A 19,696-nucleotide genomic window follows, 5' to 3' on the forward strand; every position below is an offset into this window, starting at 1 on the left:
CCTGATAATGTAATAACCCCAATAATGTAATGAAAATCTGCACTTGAGTCCATTGAAAATGTAATAAAACCTGATAATGGAATAACTTCCCAATAATGTAATAATGTGCATTTCCCAATAATGTAATACACATTTTACCAATAATGTAATAAAGTATAACATTAATGGGAGGTTATTACATTATCAGATTAGCCTTCATTTCACAAGTCCTGATAATGTAATAATTCCCCAATATTGTAATAATTTAACAGCAGACCACCCATTACTTGGGTTCAAGTGGTGATACTGTGTAGGCAACACTAGCTCAAGAGCTCTAGCGCCACCAACAGGTCAAAGTTGACTTTCAAACTTTCAAACTTTTGACCCGTTCATCCATTTTTCACATAGGATGTATCACTGGAACCCTTGGGCCAATTCGAGCTCAATGCATCCTCAATGGGGTTTTTCGGCCATATTGGATTTTCTACCATCTTTGATTTAATCAAAAACCTTCCATTAATGTTATACTTTATTACATTATTGGTAAAAAAAAGTGTATTACATTATTGGGAATGCACTTTATTACATTATCGGGAAGTTATTACATTATCAGGTTTTATTACATTTTCAATGGACTCAAGTGCAGATTTTTATTACATTATCGGGGTTATTACATTATTGGTAATTTATTACATTATCAGGTTCTACAAGGCATTTATTTTAATGAAAAAAAAAGAGTTCTAAACCTTATTAATGAATTGGTTCAGGCAATGGTCTAGGTGTCAGTAGAGTCCTTCTGTTTAGTTGGAGTTACCTGACTCACCTCAATGCTGTGCTCTCGGGCAGAGGGAGGAGGCCTGGGTAACATTAGGTAATCTCTCTCTCTCTCTCTCTGTCTCTCTCTCTCTCTGTCTCTCTCTCTCTCTCTCTCTCTCTCTCTCTCTCTCTCTCTCTCTCTCTCTCGGTCCTGAAAGCCTTGAGGCTGGGATCAGATACTCTTCTTCGTTTGGCCTCCATCCATCGTCTCAGGCCATGATCTCACGCTTTCTCTTTCAGGCGTCCAGTCTTCTTTATTTATATTTTCACTTCTATCGTTTCCTTTTCCAATCCTTTTCCTCTTGGGCTTTTTCCTGAAAATAACAAATTTTTCCCTGTCTGTTGTTGCTGATTATTCCTGTATTTCAGGTTTAAAAACATCAGTTGATAAGTTGATAGGATGAAGTGTCACCTCTCTACTTTCCCAGCTACTACTCCCTTCTTTTACTTACAATGTACCTTTATTTTCCAACCCCTCTCCTTCCCCCTTGTCCTTTTTCGCCACTCACTTCCCTCTCCTTTACCTCCTCCTCTTACTCACTTTTCTCATCATTCCTGCCCACTTTTCCCTCTCATCCTACCTCTCGGCTCTCCCTCTCCCCTTCAGGCGACCCACTACAGTTTCCTGGCGACGCTGGAGGTGCTGGGGAAGCTGACGTTCAGTGCTCTGGCCGGAGGCGTGGTGGATTGGTTTGGTTTCCAAGTTGCCTTCCTCTTCTTTCTCACCCTCTCTGCCGGGACGGCCCTGCATGTGTGGACGGCTACCTTCACTGGTGCTCTCAGGGAACACCAGCTCAAAGAACCGCCCAAGTGAGATCAGGATTCAGGTCCTGATACGGGGCGTCTGCAGGTGCTGAAAATATGTTAAATAACTTGAGTTTGACCATCAGTATTAAGACACCTCTAAAGTCTTTGAATCCCAACAAATATAACACTCATGACTTCAGCAAATCAGTTCAGTCTAGAAGATCTTGAATAAGTTGACTTTCTTGTTCTGCCATTTTTAAGGAGAAATCAGCCATGCGGTTAAGTACTCTATTTAAGAGTGAGCTTTTTTTTTTGTTTGTTTTTTTCAAATTGCACAATTGTCATTTCACTGGCAAAACTGGCCTTAAGTTTTATTTATTTTGCATTTGAAATGTGTGGAAAAGTCTTAATATTTTCAGTAGCGTGAGGAAACTTGCAGGTTATATTGGTAAGAATGAGCACATTGACGATTTCTGGACACGATGGGATTGGTGCATCTAATAAGCGTGAGGTATTTGCAGTGACACAGTAAAACTGTACTGAAAGTTGAAAAGTACTTTGGTAAATATAATCAAAGCTGTTTTTATCATCTGAGCCATTTTAATGTTTTAATAAGCCAGCAATAAGAGCTGTAGCCAAAAGCAATATTGCTACTCTGTGATGCTTGTTCTATCATATTGTACTGTATATGAATATGTTAATGAATATGTTAGCCGTTCTCCTGAGTTGTATGGTTTACAGTTCTAAATGAATGAATCTCTACTACCTCGTATCAGCGCTGTATGGTACGATACACAGGAGGCGAATGTACAGTAGCTGCACCAAGTAGAGCATACACTTCATTCACAATGAATAGTTGCAACATATACACTATGTTACCTAAGCTACAACAGTTAGCCGGAGTAGGATTGCAGTTTGTACAGGTGTTTCATTGTTTGTCAGCTTCAAGGGGAATAAAAATGCAGTTCAGGGAGTAAAATCCTTTTTTCCCTTTGCAGTCGAGCAGGTCAGCCGGGGCTGTTTACTTCTTGCAGTAAACCTCAGCCTTTCACACTGCATGGTGCCATCTTGTCTCTGTCTCCACTCAAAGATGATGCTGTGCCTTAATTTAGATCCTTCCATCACTGTGTATAATATATGCTTAAGGTGTGTAGTGTTGTCTCAAATCAAACACAGATGTTGAGAAGTTAACAGAAATGATAAACCCAGCATTTGACCACCATTTTGTTTTTTTTTGTGGCAAATTGCAACCAAATGGAGCGTTATTTGACTGTGATTGTCGCCCGCCAAAATTTCTGCAGGCTGGTTGGCTCACAAGGCAATTTTCTCAGAACTAGGGTTGTCAAAGTAACGCATTCATTTTGATTATAAATTACTGAAAAAAACATGCGTTCAAAAAGTGTTTGCGTATCAGTTGCGCTCTGCGATGCCCTTTGCCATATACCAGTATTGATGATAACTGTGATATAAAAAAATGAGATATTGATGTCATATTAATAACGCATGTATTGATGGCAGATGTTTGGCTTTATTTTGTTTATTTTGTAGCCTTTTCACTATCATTTAGAAAAAAAAAACATTATGCTACGTTATGGATACAGACTTTCTCTCCAAAAACGAGACAAAACACACAACAAACTAAGTTAAAGATGAATTTGACTGAAAGTGTGGTGAAAGTTATTGTGACAGTATTGTGAGGAGAAGTAGAAGAACATACATTAAGACACAGCATCAGACCTCCCATTAAACTGAAAATAACTCATAACTCTGAAGTTCTTTATAAAACTTAAAAGACCAATACCACTGGCAAATTGCAGTAGCTTTTATCTTTAAAAAAATATGTACTATAAAATATACTGTAACTCTCCATGGTACTGTACGCTATATAGAATAATTCTCCAGGCACAAAATATGAATGAAAACAGCGTAAAATGTTTTCTTTTAACTATGATCTGTAGGTGAATGTACTCAGAAAATACATCTTTTTAAAAAACGATAATTGACGACGGGAGATAAAACAAGGAAGGATTGGTTTACATAAATGCCATAATCTCAGCAAATCTAGCCAAAATAAACCTGCTTTCACCTTCATAATGAATAAAGGGATGCCATATTACATCATTTCTGGTTCATCCATGTAGCCAGGTCCTGTCATGAGATTTGCACAAAAAATAAAGCTGCTGAGTGAATCTTAGAGTCTGGTGTCTTTTTGCGTGGCCTCTGATATTCACCTCCTGTCACCACATTTAACCACATTTTCTACCCCCAAGGGACGAGGTCCTGTGTGGTCTTTGAGGACGTTCCCACCTTTGAAAATCCACCGTGGCTTAAAGCCGCTCCGAACACAACACTGGCTCTCCACAGTGCACTGGCTGAGGGCTACAGGAGTGAATAGGGCCCGTGTCACAGGATCCACAACCCATACAGCTCTAATGACACAACAAATGCTGTGAAGGAGGATTAGGCCAGCTTACACAGCCCCTCAATACACCTCCACTTTACACTTTCTCACCCGGCCTCATTATCTGGGCGTGCTGTTTGTGTAGCGGGAGAGGCGATGCGGGAGGGTTTAAGGAGCGAGGCTTATGTTTTATCCTCTCGTCAGTCCCAGAAAAGAGCATGCGACGAGAGCGATAGAGATGTTTAGTTTGGTGTCTTTTGAAAAGTCACATGAAACCACAAGCCCACTGCTCGTTGTGTCATCCAAACTTATTGAGGTGTGTGCTGTATATCAGGAAGGAGGGCTTCTCCTGCTATACAGTGCTGTTCTTACAGTATTTATAAGCGTATCATTCTTTATATCATCAATAAAAGAGCTAACAGTCAAGGTTTTCATTTGACTGTAAAAGCACTACCTTCTTTCAGTGAAGAACAGTTTTTTTCCTGATGCCATCTTGAATTCAGAGTTATGGAGTTCTTCCTTACATTCATGCATTCCAAATTGAATATTTTTTACTTTAAGTACGTACAACAACTGCCCTTAAAGTACCTGCTGTTGCATGCAGAATGACTAGAACTGAGACATGCTACTTCCTCACAAGATTGCCCCATGAACTTCGACCCTTTTGCTCATATATCAACTGTCAATGAGCTGTCAGCAGGCTGTCATCTGTCTGTGCTCTCTCTGCAACTAAGTCAATGTGACATATCTTCTGCTGCACAGAATCTGTGGGTCAGAATAGCTAGAAAAGCATGCATACTGCAAAATGCAACCAGGTGCATGAAGACATCCTGGTAATTTTGACATGCCAAACATGTATTGGGACAAACTAAATCTTTTTCTGGTGAATTATTGCTATTGGGATGTACCTATGCTTTTATTTGCCCCGTGAGCTCATAGACTAAAGAAAAATTGCAACCATAGTGTTGAATTTTTACAGAAGATTTTTTAGTTCAGTTTTTATGGATTTCTAGCTTTTTAAGAGATTTCTTGTCGACGCTGGCTTAAAAGCAAAGATAGAAAGTTTTAACTGAACTTTCAACTGATCAAACGAAGATCAGGTAATACAAGCAAGAGCTCCAGAACAGCTGATCATCAATGTTGTGTTGAGTTGTTTCATGTTGTCTGTCAATACGTCCCATTTTTGGAAATGTATCATGTGAATATCTCGAGTTCATACACTTATTAACAACAATATTTCTTTTTTTTCCCAATCCAAAAGGTCAAGGTTAACTTCAGTGTGACAACATCATTTTTTGTGACATTTTTTCTGGCCATTATTCAACACCATAACTGAGGAACAAAAGGAGAGACATTTGGTCAGATAATGAACTGGTGACACTAATCTTGAAATGTGGTGATTCTATAAGAGGGACGAAAAATGACAGAAGTAGAAATAAATAAGTAGCTACATAAAAAAGTGAGTCAATGTAGAAATAAATAAATGCAAAAGATACACATACATTTTATATTTTTTCATATAATACATTATTTATTTGGCTATTTCTGTATTTATTAAATCATTTATTTCTACATTTTCATTTATTTTTTGGGTTATTTCCACATTTATTTTTACATTTCCACATGTATTCATTTACTTATTCCTACATCTATTTATCTATTTCTACATTTATTCACTTTTTTATGTATTTACTTATTTATACTAATGTCATTTTTCGTCCCTCATAGATTGTATGGATCTGTTGAAAAAATTAATTTAATTTTGTTTCTGCCACAAAAGGGGTTAATGAAATTGTTATTTGTACTTAAAAATACACAAAAAAATTAAATTTGAAAAACTCAACAGCAACACATTTACTGCGTAAACAAACTCCTGATTCTTATGGATCACCCACAGAGCTCACTGTCAACAGTTTTCATCTGAGCAAAGTTAAACACAAAATAATAACAAGAAATGTGTTAACTGCAGGCACATCATTTGCTAGCTCGATATTAAAGCCTGTGTACAGACGAGAGTGAGGAAAAGGTAGACAAGTGGTCTGGATCCTACAGCGCTGATGAGAGTGAGACCTCCCACTGCGGTTGCCAGATTGGCAGAAACCCCCTGTGGAGACAGTGCGTGTCTCTGGGCCGCCCTCCCTGCCACGGCTACCATTGTAGGGATAGATTGGCGGATTTGATGTGTGTATTGCCTCACATGTCGACTGTGAACTTTATGGAATAATAACGGTTATGGGAAATTGCATAAGACTTGTTGCCAAGTGTGAGAGAAGCTGGCACAGTCTGCCAGGCATGTGCTGTAAACACAAAGTGTACCTTACGCCTAAGAGTGTTGTCTTATTACAGTACACGGATCAGGCAATTATGATATTTATATAGTGAAATAGCAGAGCACTTGTGTTTGTTCATGCGTGAATTCCTGAGCTGTTATCACCAGAGTCGGATTCCCAATAAGGAAGGGTAAGGCTGGGTGCTCTTTTATGTCAACAGCGATTCAGTTTCAGTCATTAACAATCAGGCTTGGGCACAAGTCTGGTCACACCACCAACTTTATACCCATATCACACGGCAAAAGGATAGGCCTGCTCATTCAGCCCGTGCCAAGGCTGATCGGCTCATCACAGCGTCACAAAATGCACCACAATAACACCCAACAATAGAAAACACAGAAATAATAAGGCAGATTTTATGAGCCACCAAGAATGGATAGAGAGAGAGAGAGAGAGAGTTCACTGACAGTTACATCTCTCGCCCGGTAGAGTTACCTCTGGGGAGAGAGGATGGGAGGGAGGCAGAGAATGCAACATGTTTTAATCTCAGCAAACAAAGGTGTTGTATCGCTTTTTTTTTCCTCTTTTGTCTCTGAGCGCCCAAGGGGGAGAGAGGTGTTGGCTTTTTGCGCTGCTTTTGTCCTGTGGCCGGCAGAAAGGCCTTCTGGGAAACTTGAGTGGGCAGGTGGAGGAGCCATCAGCGGCATCAAGTGTCACAGTGTTTCCTCCACTGGTGTTTACTTTTTGTTTATTTGCAGAATGAGAGACATGGACACCTCTCTCTGTCTCCTCTCGTTCTTCCCACCGCTTTGTCCTTTGTCTTCATCTTTGTTTTTGTTTGTTACATTCTCAAGGATGCTATTTTTTAAAAGGAAAAACTCCCACAAAGATTTGAGACTTTTCATTTTTATATTGATGTAAACAACATCCAAATAAAATGTATGCCATCTGATGTGATAAAAAACAGGAAGTTGCTGAAGAAGAGCAACATTTGGGCAGAGAGGAGGATAATTATGTTCCTATAAATGTGTATTTATAGGAACATAACATACATTTTAAATATATTTTGAGTAAGTGCATGATAGAAGAAGCTCCAGCTATGCTTAATGTGGTGTAAACTATTTCAAAGGTAGTGAGAGCAGGCAGTTGAAATGCAGTCGCAGCTTTTAACCCAAGTTTGGTTACATTTAGGCACAGAAACTACATGTTTAAGGTTAGGATAGACCATATTATGGGATGTCAAAAACTAAAAAAGTCATTTTTAAAATGCCTAAAAATGCTAGAAATGGCCCAATTATACTCTGTTAATACATATTAAAGAATGGTATGGCCAGGAATGACAGAAAAACACCATATTATGGGATGTCAAAAAATGACCACCTCAAAAAAAAGTAATATATTACGCAGATTTTTGTTAGAAATGGTCAAATTTTAAAAAGCCAAAAAATGCTAGGAATGGCCAAATTATAGTTTGTTGATACATGTGGTAGAATAGTTTGTCCAAAATTAGTGAAAATGCAACATATTTTGGGGAAAAATGACCCCCTCAAAAAACGTCATACCATAGCATGTCAAGCTCCAGCTGTGCTTAATGTGGTGTCAACTCTTTCAAATGTATTGAAAGCAGACAGTTGAAATGCAGTTGCAGCCTTCAACCCAAGTTTGGTTACATTTAGGCACAGAAACTACTTGCTTAAGGTTAGGATAGATGAGCAGATTACAGGCCTAAATTAAAAACTGGACGCAGTTACGCTGGTAACGAACATCGGTCTAATGGGTCAAAGGTCTAACGGGTTTTTGCTGTCCATCTTCCTTCTCATCCACAGTCTGTATACTGCATAAATGGCCCCAATTTCACGGGAGAGCTATGAAATTAAGTGCATTGGTTTTCAAAGGAATAACTCTGAACTGTTCATGAAAACAGCCTGAACAGGTGAAACACAAATAAAACAAACATAGGAAGGAGAGAGAGTGAGAGAGTAATTGAAAGCAATTAAAAGATCTCAGTATTATGTATTAAACACATACATGTAGTACAAACTTTTAATCTGAAATTGCTAATGACCAGTGGCCATCTCACCCTTTATTCTGTCAAATAAAATAATGTTGTTGGTGCACACACATTGTCTTTGTTTAATGGTTCAGGCCAAAATGGTAAAAACATTTACACCGTTAATTAAAGCGTCAGCCACAGAAAAACATTTTCCTGTTCCTTCCACACAAGAAACTCAACACAAAACCCCTCTCAACGCCAAACAAATGTAGCAAAGTTGAACAAATAGATTTATTTGCAACACAAAGGATTTTTTTGCATGACCCTCACAGCAGGTTCAGCGACGTATGGGAGAGAGGCAGCGTTGATGCAGGACGGACAGAGGAGCAGTGAGGGTTCAATTTGCTTGTTAGCTAAGACACAACAACCAAGACGTAACTTTAGCCCAAGGAGAGAGCAGCGCGGGTGTATTTCCTTCCATTACAGGCAGGCAGATATCTTTACCTGGTGACAACACACACCTGTGTGTAGATCACATGACCTGATCGCCACTGTGGGAACAGGTGGAGAGACGTTCTCAGTAAGCCTTTGTGGAGATTTGAGGATCTAAAACAAAGGACAGAAGAAGGAAAGTTACACATGTAGATGAGAGTTAGATGTTTTATAGTATGACATTGATATACGTCCTTAAAAAATTACATAGCATTATATGAAATCAATATTTCATGAAAATTTTGAAAATAGCCATAAAAAATCTCATAATACAGTATGACTGAAAAATGTCATAAAAACTGAAAAAAATCACATTATAGTATGTCGATTTTTGTCAAAAGTGGTAAAATTTTAAAATGCCAAAAAATGCTAGAAATGGCCCAATTATACTCTGCTGACACATGTGGTAGTATAGTTTGTACAAAAATAGCGAAAGAACACCATATTATGGGATGTCCAAAAATGATGCCCTCAAAAAAGTCATGCTATAGCATGTCGATTTCTGTCAAAAATGGTCTTATTTTAAAATCCCTAAAAATGCTAGAAATGGACCAATTATACTTTGTTGATACATGTGGTAGAATTAGAAGAAATTAGTGGAAAAAAACACAAAACAATATAATTTGACCGAAAAATGTCATTTAAAAAATGTCAAAGTATAGTATGACATCAAAATTTTTAAAAAGAAGAAGAAGAAAAAATGGGCATAGTATAGTATGAAATAAAAAATGTCACAAAACATCATAGTATATAGTATGGTGCAATATATATATATATACTGTCAAATAATCATTGAGACAGTGTTTGCATGTTTCATGTCTTAAAATTTGAAACATTTGAGACACACACACACACACACACACACACACACACACACACTGAATCTGCAAAACAGATCCAGCACATGACCATTTATCCCGCTGTGTTATTTCAGGGTGTCTGATAATCGTGTTTTTGAGAATTTTCTTTTTGGAATTACCAGTATTTGAACACAGTTAATTTAAAAAATCATGCACCTAATCCCCTGCACTTAATTTAGAAACAGCCATTTTCCATTTTGATGAGAGCCTGAGTGGAATTTTCAATTAGTTTCCACTGAGATGCCATGAGTTCACCTTAAGAGCCTCTGAGCAATAACTACAAGCCCGACCCCACTGAATAACTTAACGTAAGAATAAATTGTATGTTCTGTACTCATTTCATTAATAATACAAGACTAATTTTCATACAGGATCCCTGCTCCCTGCCAACATAATCATAGTTGTCTATTTTTAGGTACAGGCTTTTAATTGGCATGAATATTCCAATGAGAGACAAAGAAGCGCGTGTTGAATATGGCAGAGAAAACAGATAATTTCACATATAGTATAGTAAATGTGCATCTTCATCATCACTGTAGCTTTTGGATGGCTTTGTGAGTCTGCAGATTTGGGGCCAAAAAGCCTCAAGGTCAGCACGGTCAAGTTGACATGCTTTGAATAAATGGCGTGATTTCACGTGTCAGATTTAACCAAAACAACATGAAGTTGGTGTAAACTGCCTCTTTTACACATTTCTCTAAAAACAATGCAATGATCTGAACCTCGTGTGTGCATTTAAAGTGATGGGAGCTGCTCTGTGGTGAAACAAGCTCTGCTATCTGGTCCCTCAGTGATGGGCTGGGATGTGACAAGCTGCCAGCTCATATGGTGTTGAGCCTGAGTCACTTAGCTCTGGTCCGCCTCAGTCTCCAGGCTCAGACCCCTTCAGCCCGACCCTCCCGCATCCCCGATCCCTCTCCCTCTACACACACACACACACACACACACACACACACACACACACAGACTCACACATCCTCTCCCCCAGCCTCATTTGGACCATTAGGGCCAAGACAGGAGAAGCCTCGTTCTTGTGCACACACCCCACTTCTTCTCTTTCATTTTCTGTCATCTATTTTCCGACGCCTTCCGATCCATTCCTCCATCTCGCTGCCCTCACATGCGGACAACCCGTCGGGACTAGTTGTTGACGGGGGAGTTAACAGCGCATTGTGATGGTGTTTAAAGGGTCCCGGCTCTATATGGCTGTCTGTCTAACTGTCTGACTCCCAGTGATGGTTAGGTCATCCATTCATCCATCCATCTATCATCTATCTATCTATCTATCTATCTATCTATCTATCTATCTATCTATCTATCTATCTATCTATCTATCTATCTATCTATCTATCTATCTATCTATCTATCTATCTATCTATCTATCTATCTATCTATCTATCTATCTTTCTATCTATCTATCTATCTATCTATCTATCTAGCTATCTATCTATCAGTCATCATGTAATGCAATGCCTCCAATCCATCCATCCATCCATCCATCCATTCATCCATTCATCCATCCATCCATCCATCCATCCATCCATCCATCCATCCATCCCTCATTCATAACATGAAAAAAACATTTCTTCTCATAGAGGAGCCGCTGTTGGCAGACTCAATCCTATCATATTCCAGGCCGCTATTATTTTCAGTATCGCTCAGGGAAATCATTCTTCGGCAAAGTTTGGCTGAGAACAAACTCTATTGTTTCTTAGAGTGCAGTCACAGAAGAAAGACTCAAATTTCTCTTAATCCCATATCAGAATGTCTGTGGTATGAAATTGAGGATATGAATAAACGGGAAATGTCAAATTTGTCATGCCTATATCACTTACAAAAGTTTGTGTTACAGGGTACAGACATTGTTGGAGAAGAGCAACAATTTCTGTTTATGCTATTATTCATTTCCTGATAATTCTCTAGCAACTGTCTTTGAAAAATCTAATGTGTTTTGATACTGATTTTTTACAAAAAATAAAGACAATATTCACACAGAAGAGAGTACAGAAGTGTACAGAAGTGTAGAGTACAGAGGAGTAAACTTTATTGTCCCCAAAGGGGAAATTTGTCTTGGACAATGTGCTACAGTTACATTACATTAAAATGTCACAAACACAAAAACTACATGAAATCATTGTAAAAACATAGGAGACATTTGACATAGATGATGTGACAGCATTTAGAGAAAATAAATTATTAAATTACAAAAGTGTGATTTTTATTTCATTTAGACCCATAATAATTATTCACTAATCGTGATTTTTTTTTTAAAATGAACTGTGTTCACCATTTGTGTGTGTTCGTCAATGACTAAAAGACTCACAAGGTTACATTAGCAATTGATAAAAAAAAGTCTTGATTGGAAGTTTACCAATTAAATACAGTCTTCTTTCATTTTCCTTATAATTAGTAACACATTGCATAGTTATTTTCATGAAATTTCCTTTAGAAATAATTGAGAATAAAAATGGATAAGAACTGTATCTCAATTTTTAATTAAAATATATATATATATATTCTTTGTGTTTGTGTTGTCGATCTCAGGAAAAACTTAATGCATTAATGTTCATTTGGACTCAAGGATGAAACTTTTAGATGTTGGTGTTCAAAGGTCAAGGTCACTGTGATTGCACAAAATACATTTTTGGCCATAACCAAAACATTCATGTGCTAATTATGGCAACATGTTACACATGTGATCAACAGGACAAGATGACAAAGTGATGACATTTTATATCCCAAAGGTCAACTTCACTATGACATCATTATGTTCTACAAAAACACTTTTATGGTCTTTAATCAGCACTGGGAACAGAAGGAAAGACATTTGGTCAGATACTGAATTGAAGACTCTAATCTCGGGTGTCCACCTTGAACTTGTAGTGATTATATAGATCTTCTCTGCTGCCTGGTTGAAGATGTATGTGAAGCATCCATGTTTTAAAAACTCTGTAGCTTCTTTGCTGCAGCATCATTTGAAGCATGGTCTACTGTCATGGCTGCATTTGAGTCTGGAGACATGGATGAAAAGTGCAAACTGGCTGTTTCATAGAAGCATACAACCTCGACTGGTAAAAAAGCCGATATGATATAAATGTATAAACAGACTTAAATTGTTGGCAATTGAGTAGCTAATTTCTCTTAATAAGTACGGGAAAGACACGTTTTAAAAACGAGGAGGGAGCATAAAAGACATTAAAGACAGTAAATATTTAAAATACACAGAACATCACAAAGTCCAATTACCTGCCACTTTCCAAAATGAATACATACATGATGGGTGTGTTGATGTGGAGAAAACATGAAGCGACGAGGTGATGGAGCGAAGAGGAGAGCAAGGGTGGAGATCTGTGGAGGAAGGGAGTGGAGGATGAACGGACCAGAGGACAGAGGGGGAGACACAGGACCATTACTACACTGTTTGACATCATCAGGGATTCAGCCTGAGGCCAGAGGGACTAATGGGGGTCTCTCTGCCTCTCTCTCTCTCTCTCTCTCTCTCTCTCTCTCTCTCTTCCCATATCTGACACACACACAACAGTAACATTCAAAATGCACACTACATTACAGATATGAATTCATATATGCTTCAGTGCTTAGAGCTCTACAAGCAGACACATGTGAATACAAATGTGCACGTTGTACAGTGTGTGTACACACACACACACACACACACACACACACACACACACACACACACAGAGCTGAGCCACCATGTCCAATCCAATAAGGTTCTCACACAGAGTTTAAAATAACAAATGGTTAAATCTATACTTTCTTTTTCTGCCTCAAAGTGTTTCCATCTTAATTTTGGTGCAAAGCTGTACTGTACATATTGTTTTGTTGCATTGAAATCACATCACTGTTATGTACGGCATGGTCCTACACATCCTATTTTCCTGTTGCTTCACAGCTAAACTAATCTTATATTACCATTCATGTAAATGTTGATGTGTCATCTGTGAGACAAAAGAGAAACAGTTTAGCCCCTCTGTCTCACCCTGTACCTTGAAAGCCACACCACTTGTGTATCTTCACAGTCTTTGAGGGGGAAAAAAGGCTTACAGCGCCACGCTGCCGAGAAAAGCCAACTCATCCCCACCAGCATTTGTTGTGCTCTGCTTAATCTAATTCAACTGCTTAAAACCCCTCTGACAGCAGCTCCTATGCTTCAAGCGGTAAATCATAGTCTTACAGGGAAATGGCAGCAAAAATAAAGATGAGCAGGAGAATAAGCAGAGTGGAGACAGAGAGACAGAGAAGGTAATGCATCCAGATAAAAAGAGATGGATGTGGGATAGAGAGAAAGAGAGAGGCAGGGATAGAGTCGAGCAGTGTTGTATCTGGTGGAACCATCACAGAGGCACTGTGTTGACTGATGTAGACAGCTGGACATGGATTTTTTAATCTGTCTAAATAGGATCTGCCCAATGCAGGCTTTTCTCCCGAACAGCAGGCCCAACGCTGGGGTTGTGACAGCCAGACGACAGCATGGGACCACAGCACTGGGAGATGACACCACTGCTCTGTGTGTGTGTGTGTGTGTGTGTGTGTGTGTGTGTGTGTGTGTGTCTGTTTGTCTGTGTGTGTGTGTGTGTGTGTGTGTGTCTGTGTGAGCATTATGTGCATGTATCTCTGTGAAGAAGAAGACGACAGAGAAAGTCAAACAGTTAGACATGCAGTCAAAATATCTGTCTTACCAAGAAGTGTCAAATAAACTTTGTAGTTTTCCTTTTATGTTTTCATCTGATGACAAACATTTGTTGAGATCATAGACTTTATAAACATAGTGGATAGTCAATATGATGGTTTGTGGACACATTTTTTTTTTGCAACCAGTGCATGTGCAGAACAGATCAGGAGTCAGAATTACGCTATGTCATCAGCTAATGCTAGTGCTAAGTATCTAGTCAAGTCCTTACGATGTCTTTAAGTCCAACTGAACAAGACATTTTTAAGCATTTAAGGGTAAAAGTTCAAACATGAAAACATGCAGTGCACTGGGGTAGCCGCCTGTCAATGATGGTAGCCCCGCCCTAAAGCATACCCTGTTAATAATCTACTTTACTCTAAATACAACCATAATTTACAAAATGGACATTATACTGTCTTAAAGAAATTTAAATTAACAATTGAGACTAACTAACTCATTAGAAGAATGTTGAGACTGAGATAATAAATCAAGTCAGGAGTAGGGTAATTTTCCTATTGACTCACATACAAACAGACTTCTTTTTGCAACCAGTGGAGTCGCCCCTGCTGGTCATTAAATAGAATGCAGGTTTAAGGCACTTCAGAACCAGCTTCACTTATCAGGCCTGAAAGTTGCTGCAGTTTGTTGTGGACCAGCTACATGAAGTGATAGTTATGATGTAACTGGGATATGATGTAACTGTGATGTGTTGGATCTTCTGTGTCAAACAATTTGATGTTAAATTGATGTCAATATGGTGGCCTGAATTACTGTTGAAGGTCAGTGTTGTCTTCAACAGCTAAATGCATCAAAATATCTGCTCAAAACAGATTGTTCTTATGCTGTATCATATTCTGAAAGTTGTTGTTTTTTTCTTCATATTTCATTAAAATGAAACATGGCCATTTACTGTGCTTTTTTGAAACGGAACTGCTTTATTTACACCTCATTAATATGTTACACATCATGAGCCTCAGCTGCATCATTTAAGTGAAATTTAACCATTATTATGTGTCTGTGAACATGGAAGTAATTTTTTAAGAAAAGTAAGTTCTACAACATAACAGGCATTTTAAGTTGGAAGAAATATATAAGTAGGCTAAGATCACTTCCTTTTTTCCACTTTGTTATAAGAAAGTTTGTCAGGAATATATTGTGGTGAGATCTTCTCCAGGGTATGTATATAAACTGCTTTTATGTTGTGTGTGTGTGTGTGTGTGTGTGTGTGTGTGTGTGTGTGTGTGTGTGTGTGTGTGTGTGTGTGTATGTGTGTCATGTAGTTGACTGGGTGTGTCAGTCTGGCCTATTGTCAACTCTTTCAGACAGGCTATCAGGCTCTCGGGGCCCCGGGACCCAGAGACGGTGATGGGAACACTGTTTAATTGGGGTAATCGGCGCGCTTTTAGGGACCTGCTTATTAAGAGAAACCCCTCACACACTCACACACACATACACACTCGCCTCAGCATGGACAGACAGACAGCCAAAGTGACAGCTCAGCCTCTCGCCAACCATTGCCTTCGCTCACATGCCTGCGTCAACCCCGAATCAGCAGGCGGGGACGCGTTGTATGATCATGAATGTGTGCACCCGCGAGTGTGTGTATAACGATGACATCTCAGTAACACTAACAATGTTTAACAATACTTAAATGTGTCAGTGATACAGGGCCTATGCGTGGAAATGGAGACAGTGTAAAAGGTGTTGCAGTGACCAGAAATGTGGAGCTGTTAACATTTCTTTAACAAGTTGGACATTCAAAAATAAATTAAATAAAAACATGTAATCTGGGAATTTTACAGTCTTTACCCTAGTTAGCATCTTTTAGAAACAGAGGGTAGACTGATACCAGTTTATGTTGTTAAAAGTTTAAGAGCATGTTACAGTAAATATGTGTGTGTGACTAGTATAATCTTCTTTCCAGTTAATGGTTTGCCTGCTTACTTACGGTAGTATTACTTTAAAGAATGCTCACTGAGCATGCTTAGTGTGCACTTGGCTCATATTAAACAACACACAACAGTTTAATTCATTGTCTGAGGCAACAATGACTGAGATTGTTTTATCTTGTCTCATCCCACGTTATTGTTGTTCTAAGAGAGAGGGATGTGAGGATTAGACACTGTCTGACTCTGCCTAACCCCCAACTGCGCACACACACACACACACACACACACACACACACACACACACACACACACACACACACACACACACACGATTACACAGAATACATGCAAACTTTCCCCAACCCCCACACATAATGTTTTCCCCCTCACATGCAATTTGATTCTGTAACAAGAACAAATCATGTTTGTGCTGACTGACCTGCCAACAGGTAGCACATAAAGAATTAATCACACTATAATATCATTATGATTCTGCTCGTGCATTGTTTTATGTCATACATGACTGCACAATATCCTGAAATCTTTAATAACACCAGCATTACTGTTAATTTTATGTATTTATAAGTTTATTTGTAAGAGGAAAGTGCAGAGAAAAAGTGATGTACCGTACATGTGTATTATAGCCAAAGCAAATTTCCAACCAGTCCAATCAGTTGATTGATTGATTTTTTTAAATAATTATTTAAATTGTATGTTACCCATTAAAATTTTAAAAGGTGTGCACATGACAAGCAAAAACAAGAACAGAATCCATGACAACACACAAATGGCCATATGAAACAAACATTAACATAAATACTGTTGTCATAATTAAAGTTCTGGCCCAGTTTTAACCAGGATTTACTTGTGGTAATACAGCGACTATTTTTCTTTTAACATTCAGTGTCAAGTCAGTGTGCCACCTTGCGCCAAACAATCTGTTAAATTTACTGTAATTAAAGTGAAAAAACAAATCAGCAAATACAAAACCATTAATCCATTAGAATTATTCCAACCTGAAATATCTTCACTTTTTAATTAATTTACCCCCATTCAGCTCTTTCACTCCTTCCGGTATCCTCCCTCCTCCTCTCCTCACATTATCCATGCATTCTTAACTTCATGAAACTCCACATTACACCCTTGGGAGAAGCGAGGAGGTGGGAATCCAGTTTCCTGATCCCTGCTTCCCCTCCTCATCCTGCTCGTCCTGAAAGACAAAAGGCCTTTTCATGTTTTGTTGTGTTTTCTGCTGGTCTTACATGTAGAGATGTTGCCCCGGCCTGACCGAGGGTCAATACATATTGTTTATGAAAAACAAAAGGATGATAACGTGATGTCATGTCTAGACTCCATGCAAATGAACAAGGTTCATGAAAACCCTCTCGCAAGCGTGCATACAGTATTTACAACGCCACGTGACACGCGCACACACACACACACACACACACACATTTAAATAAAGCACACACACACATAGAGTGGCAGACAAAGTGGGAATGATTATGGTAATGATAATAATCATGGCTGTCATCACCGTCTCCTCCACCATGTTAAAAATTAATCTGAGTTAACGGTAATCCACGTCTCCTCATTAGATTACTGGTGTGGGGAGGGGAGACTCACAGGCCATCTGTACATCATTAAGAGAGTCTCAGTGACAGCCTTCTCCTCCACCATCAACATCCTCCATCCCTCCATCCTTCTGTCCTTTCCTCCATCCCTCCATCTTTGTCTGCATCCCTGTTTATCTGTCTCATCCTGCACCACTGTCGGTCAGCCTCCTCTCCCTTTCCGTCTTCTCTCTCCATTATTCAGTGTGTCAGTCTAGATGTGCATCACGTTCAAGAACCAAACCTGGTGACAGAGAGGATTTGAAAAACACACTGATGTGAGGCTGTTTTTCCATCTCCCAGGGGTGTCATTATCATCTGGCGTCATCATCAGTCCATTATTATTATGATCACATCTCATTTCTGTTATGTCATTGGACATCGCTGCCTCTGATGCTCCTTCTGTTCCTCTCCCTCCGACACACACCACCGGCAAAACAAGCCGGACAAAAGCTTTGATTTCTGCGGAGAAATCATTCTTTACAGCAAAGGTCAAAGGTCAGGGTCAGCTACAGTACAGCAGCCCCGCCTGGAGACGGACAGGGGTTCATTGTCTTGCTCAAGGGCACTTGAGCAATGGCTTGAAACGCCAGAAAAAAAGAATGATCTTTTTACATAACTGACAGGCTCCAGCGCTGGCAAGCATAAATTGAAAAAGAAGGAAACAGACAGAGAAAATAAATCTTGACACATTCATCATTGAATCATGTTGCTCATGTCACTGGAACAAACACAGACAGGCAGAAAAAGAGAAATAGAGGAGGATGTTGAGGAGCAGAAAATGACTATGAAAGGCGTCGAGAAACATGCAGGCAAATATAACAGTTATTTCAGGAATAGTTCACATTTTCAGATATACATTTAGTCACTTTAAACATTAGAACAGCAGATCCTCTTCATGTAAAAGGTTGGGTATTGACTGACATTCAACAAAATGAATATAAAAAATGCAGACGTGCAATGTAAAAAAAATGAAGAAAACACATTTGATACACACAATGCAATGTTTTTCAGAGAGATATGTGCACAAAATGTGCCTGAACCAGATTTCAAGACCTTAGACCAATCACAACTAATGTTTCCTACAAATACACTGTTTGGGCACAAGTAGGTTAAAGACAATGATCTGACTCTGGAGGACCATGTTTTATCATATTAATCCACAGACACAATTCTGGTAAATGTAATATTGGCTGTGGCAAACGTTACCTTAATGTCACTCCATCAAAAAAAACCATGGAAGATTTTCTAATAATTCCTTTATTTATTGTTAAACTTTGAGAACATGAGTCTTTTGATTCATGATTAATGGCATGGGCTCTTTTAGTGTTTAAAGACAAGAAAATGTCAACAGACTGACAGCTAAAAATCTCAATCATCGTATCATTCTGTTCAAAATTAGAAGCGTACAAAGTTTGTCTGTTATGGTCGAGTTCCAGCTATTGAAAAAATCTGTTTAAAATCATAAAAATAATTTTCAAAATCAATATTTTTGTGTCAAATTATTGATTCCTTTAATAAGAAGCTGTGTGAGAAGTGGGATAATGTACAGGGATTAGGTCATTATTGCAAAATTAACCCTGACACTGTCATGGTTCTTTTTGCAGTAATGACCCACTCGCTGCACATTATCCTTTCATTATCAGTCAGTCTATGAGGTGCTGGTTGCAGGTTTCGTTACCTTTGTACAGAACCAGACTAGCTGTTCCCCTCTATGTCTGACACAAACATGGTATTAATCTTCTCATCTAACTCTTGGCGCTCTCAGTTTTTAGCAAAATGTTGAACTATTCCTTTAACAAGACAGAGACGGCAGACTGGACAGGATTGTAATTAAACAAAGGGTGATGAGTACAGTAAATGTCTCCAAGGCCCTTGATAATTGATAACATCTGTGCCTTTATTTCAGTCTGCTCTGAGTTCTGTCCTGCTGTGGGTAAACA

At 38.7% G+C, this 19,696-nt stretch overlaps 1 protein-coding gene across 1 annotated transcript in view; it reads left to right on the plus strand.

Annotated features, from left to right (window-relative positions):
* The window catches only part of mfsd3 (major facilitator superfamily domain containing 3), a 28,569-nt gene extending 25,379 nt beyond the window's left edge, over positions 1-3,190 (plus strand). Inside the window, exon 6 of the mRNA XM_059337639.1 lies at positions 1,403-3,190. Within this exon, the coding sequence (XP_059193622.1) occupies positions 1,403-1,609 (207 nt within the window). The 3' untranslated portion in view covers positions 1,610-3,190. The remainder of the gene's footprint in view (positions 1-1,402) is intronic.
* Positions 3,191-19,696: the final 16,506 nt, after the last annotated feature.

This window comes from Centropristis striata, chromosome 7, assembly GCF_030273125.1.
Source record: "Centropristis striata isolate RG_2023a ecotype Rhode Island chromosome 7, C.striata_1.0, whole genome shotgun sequence".
In the NCBI taxonomy this organism is placed as follows: Eukaryota; Metazoa; Chordata; class Actinopteri; order Perciformes; family Serranidae; genus Centropristis; species Centropristis striata.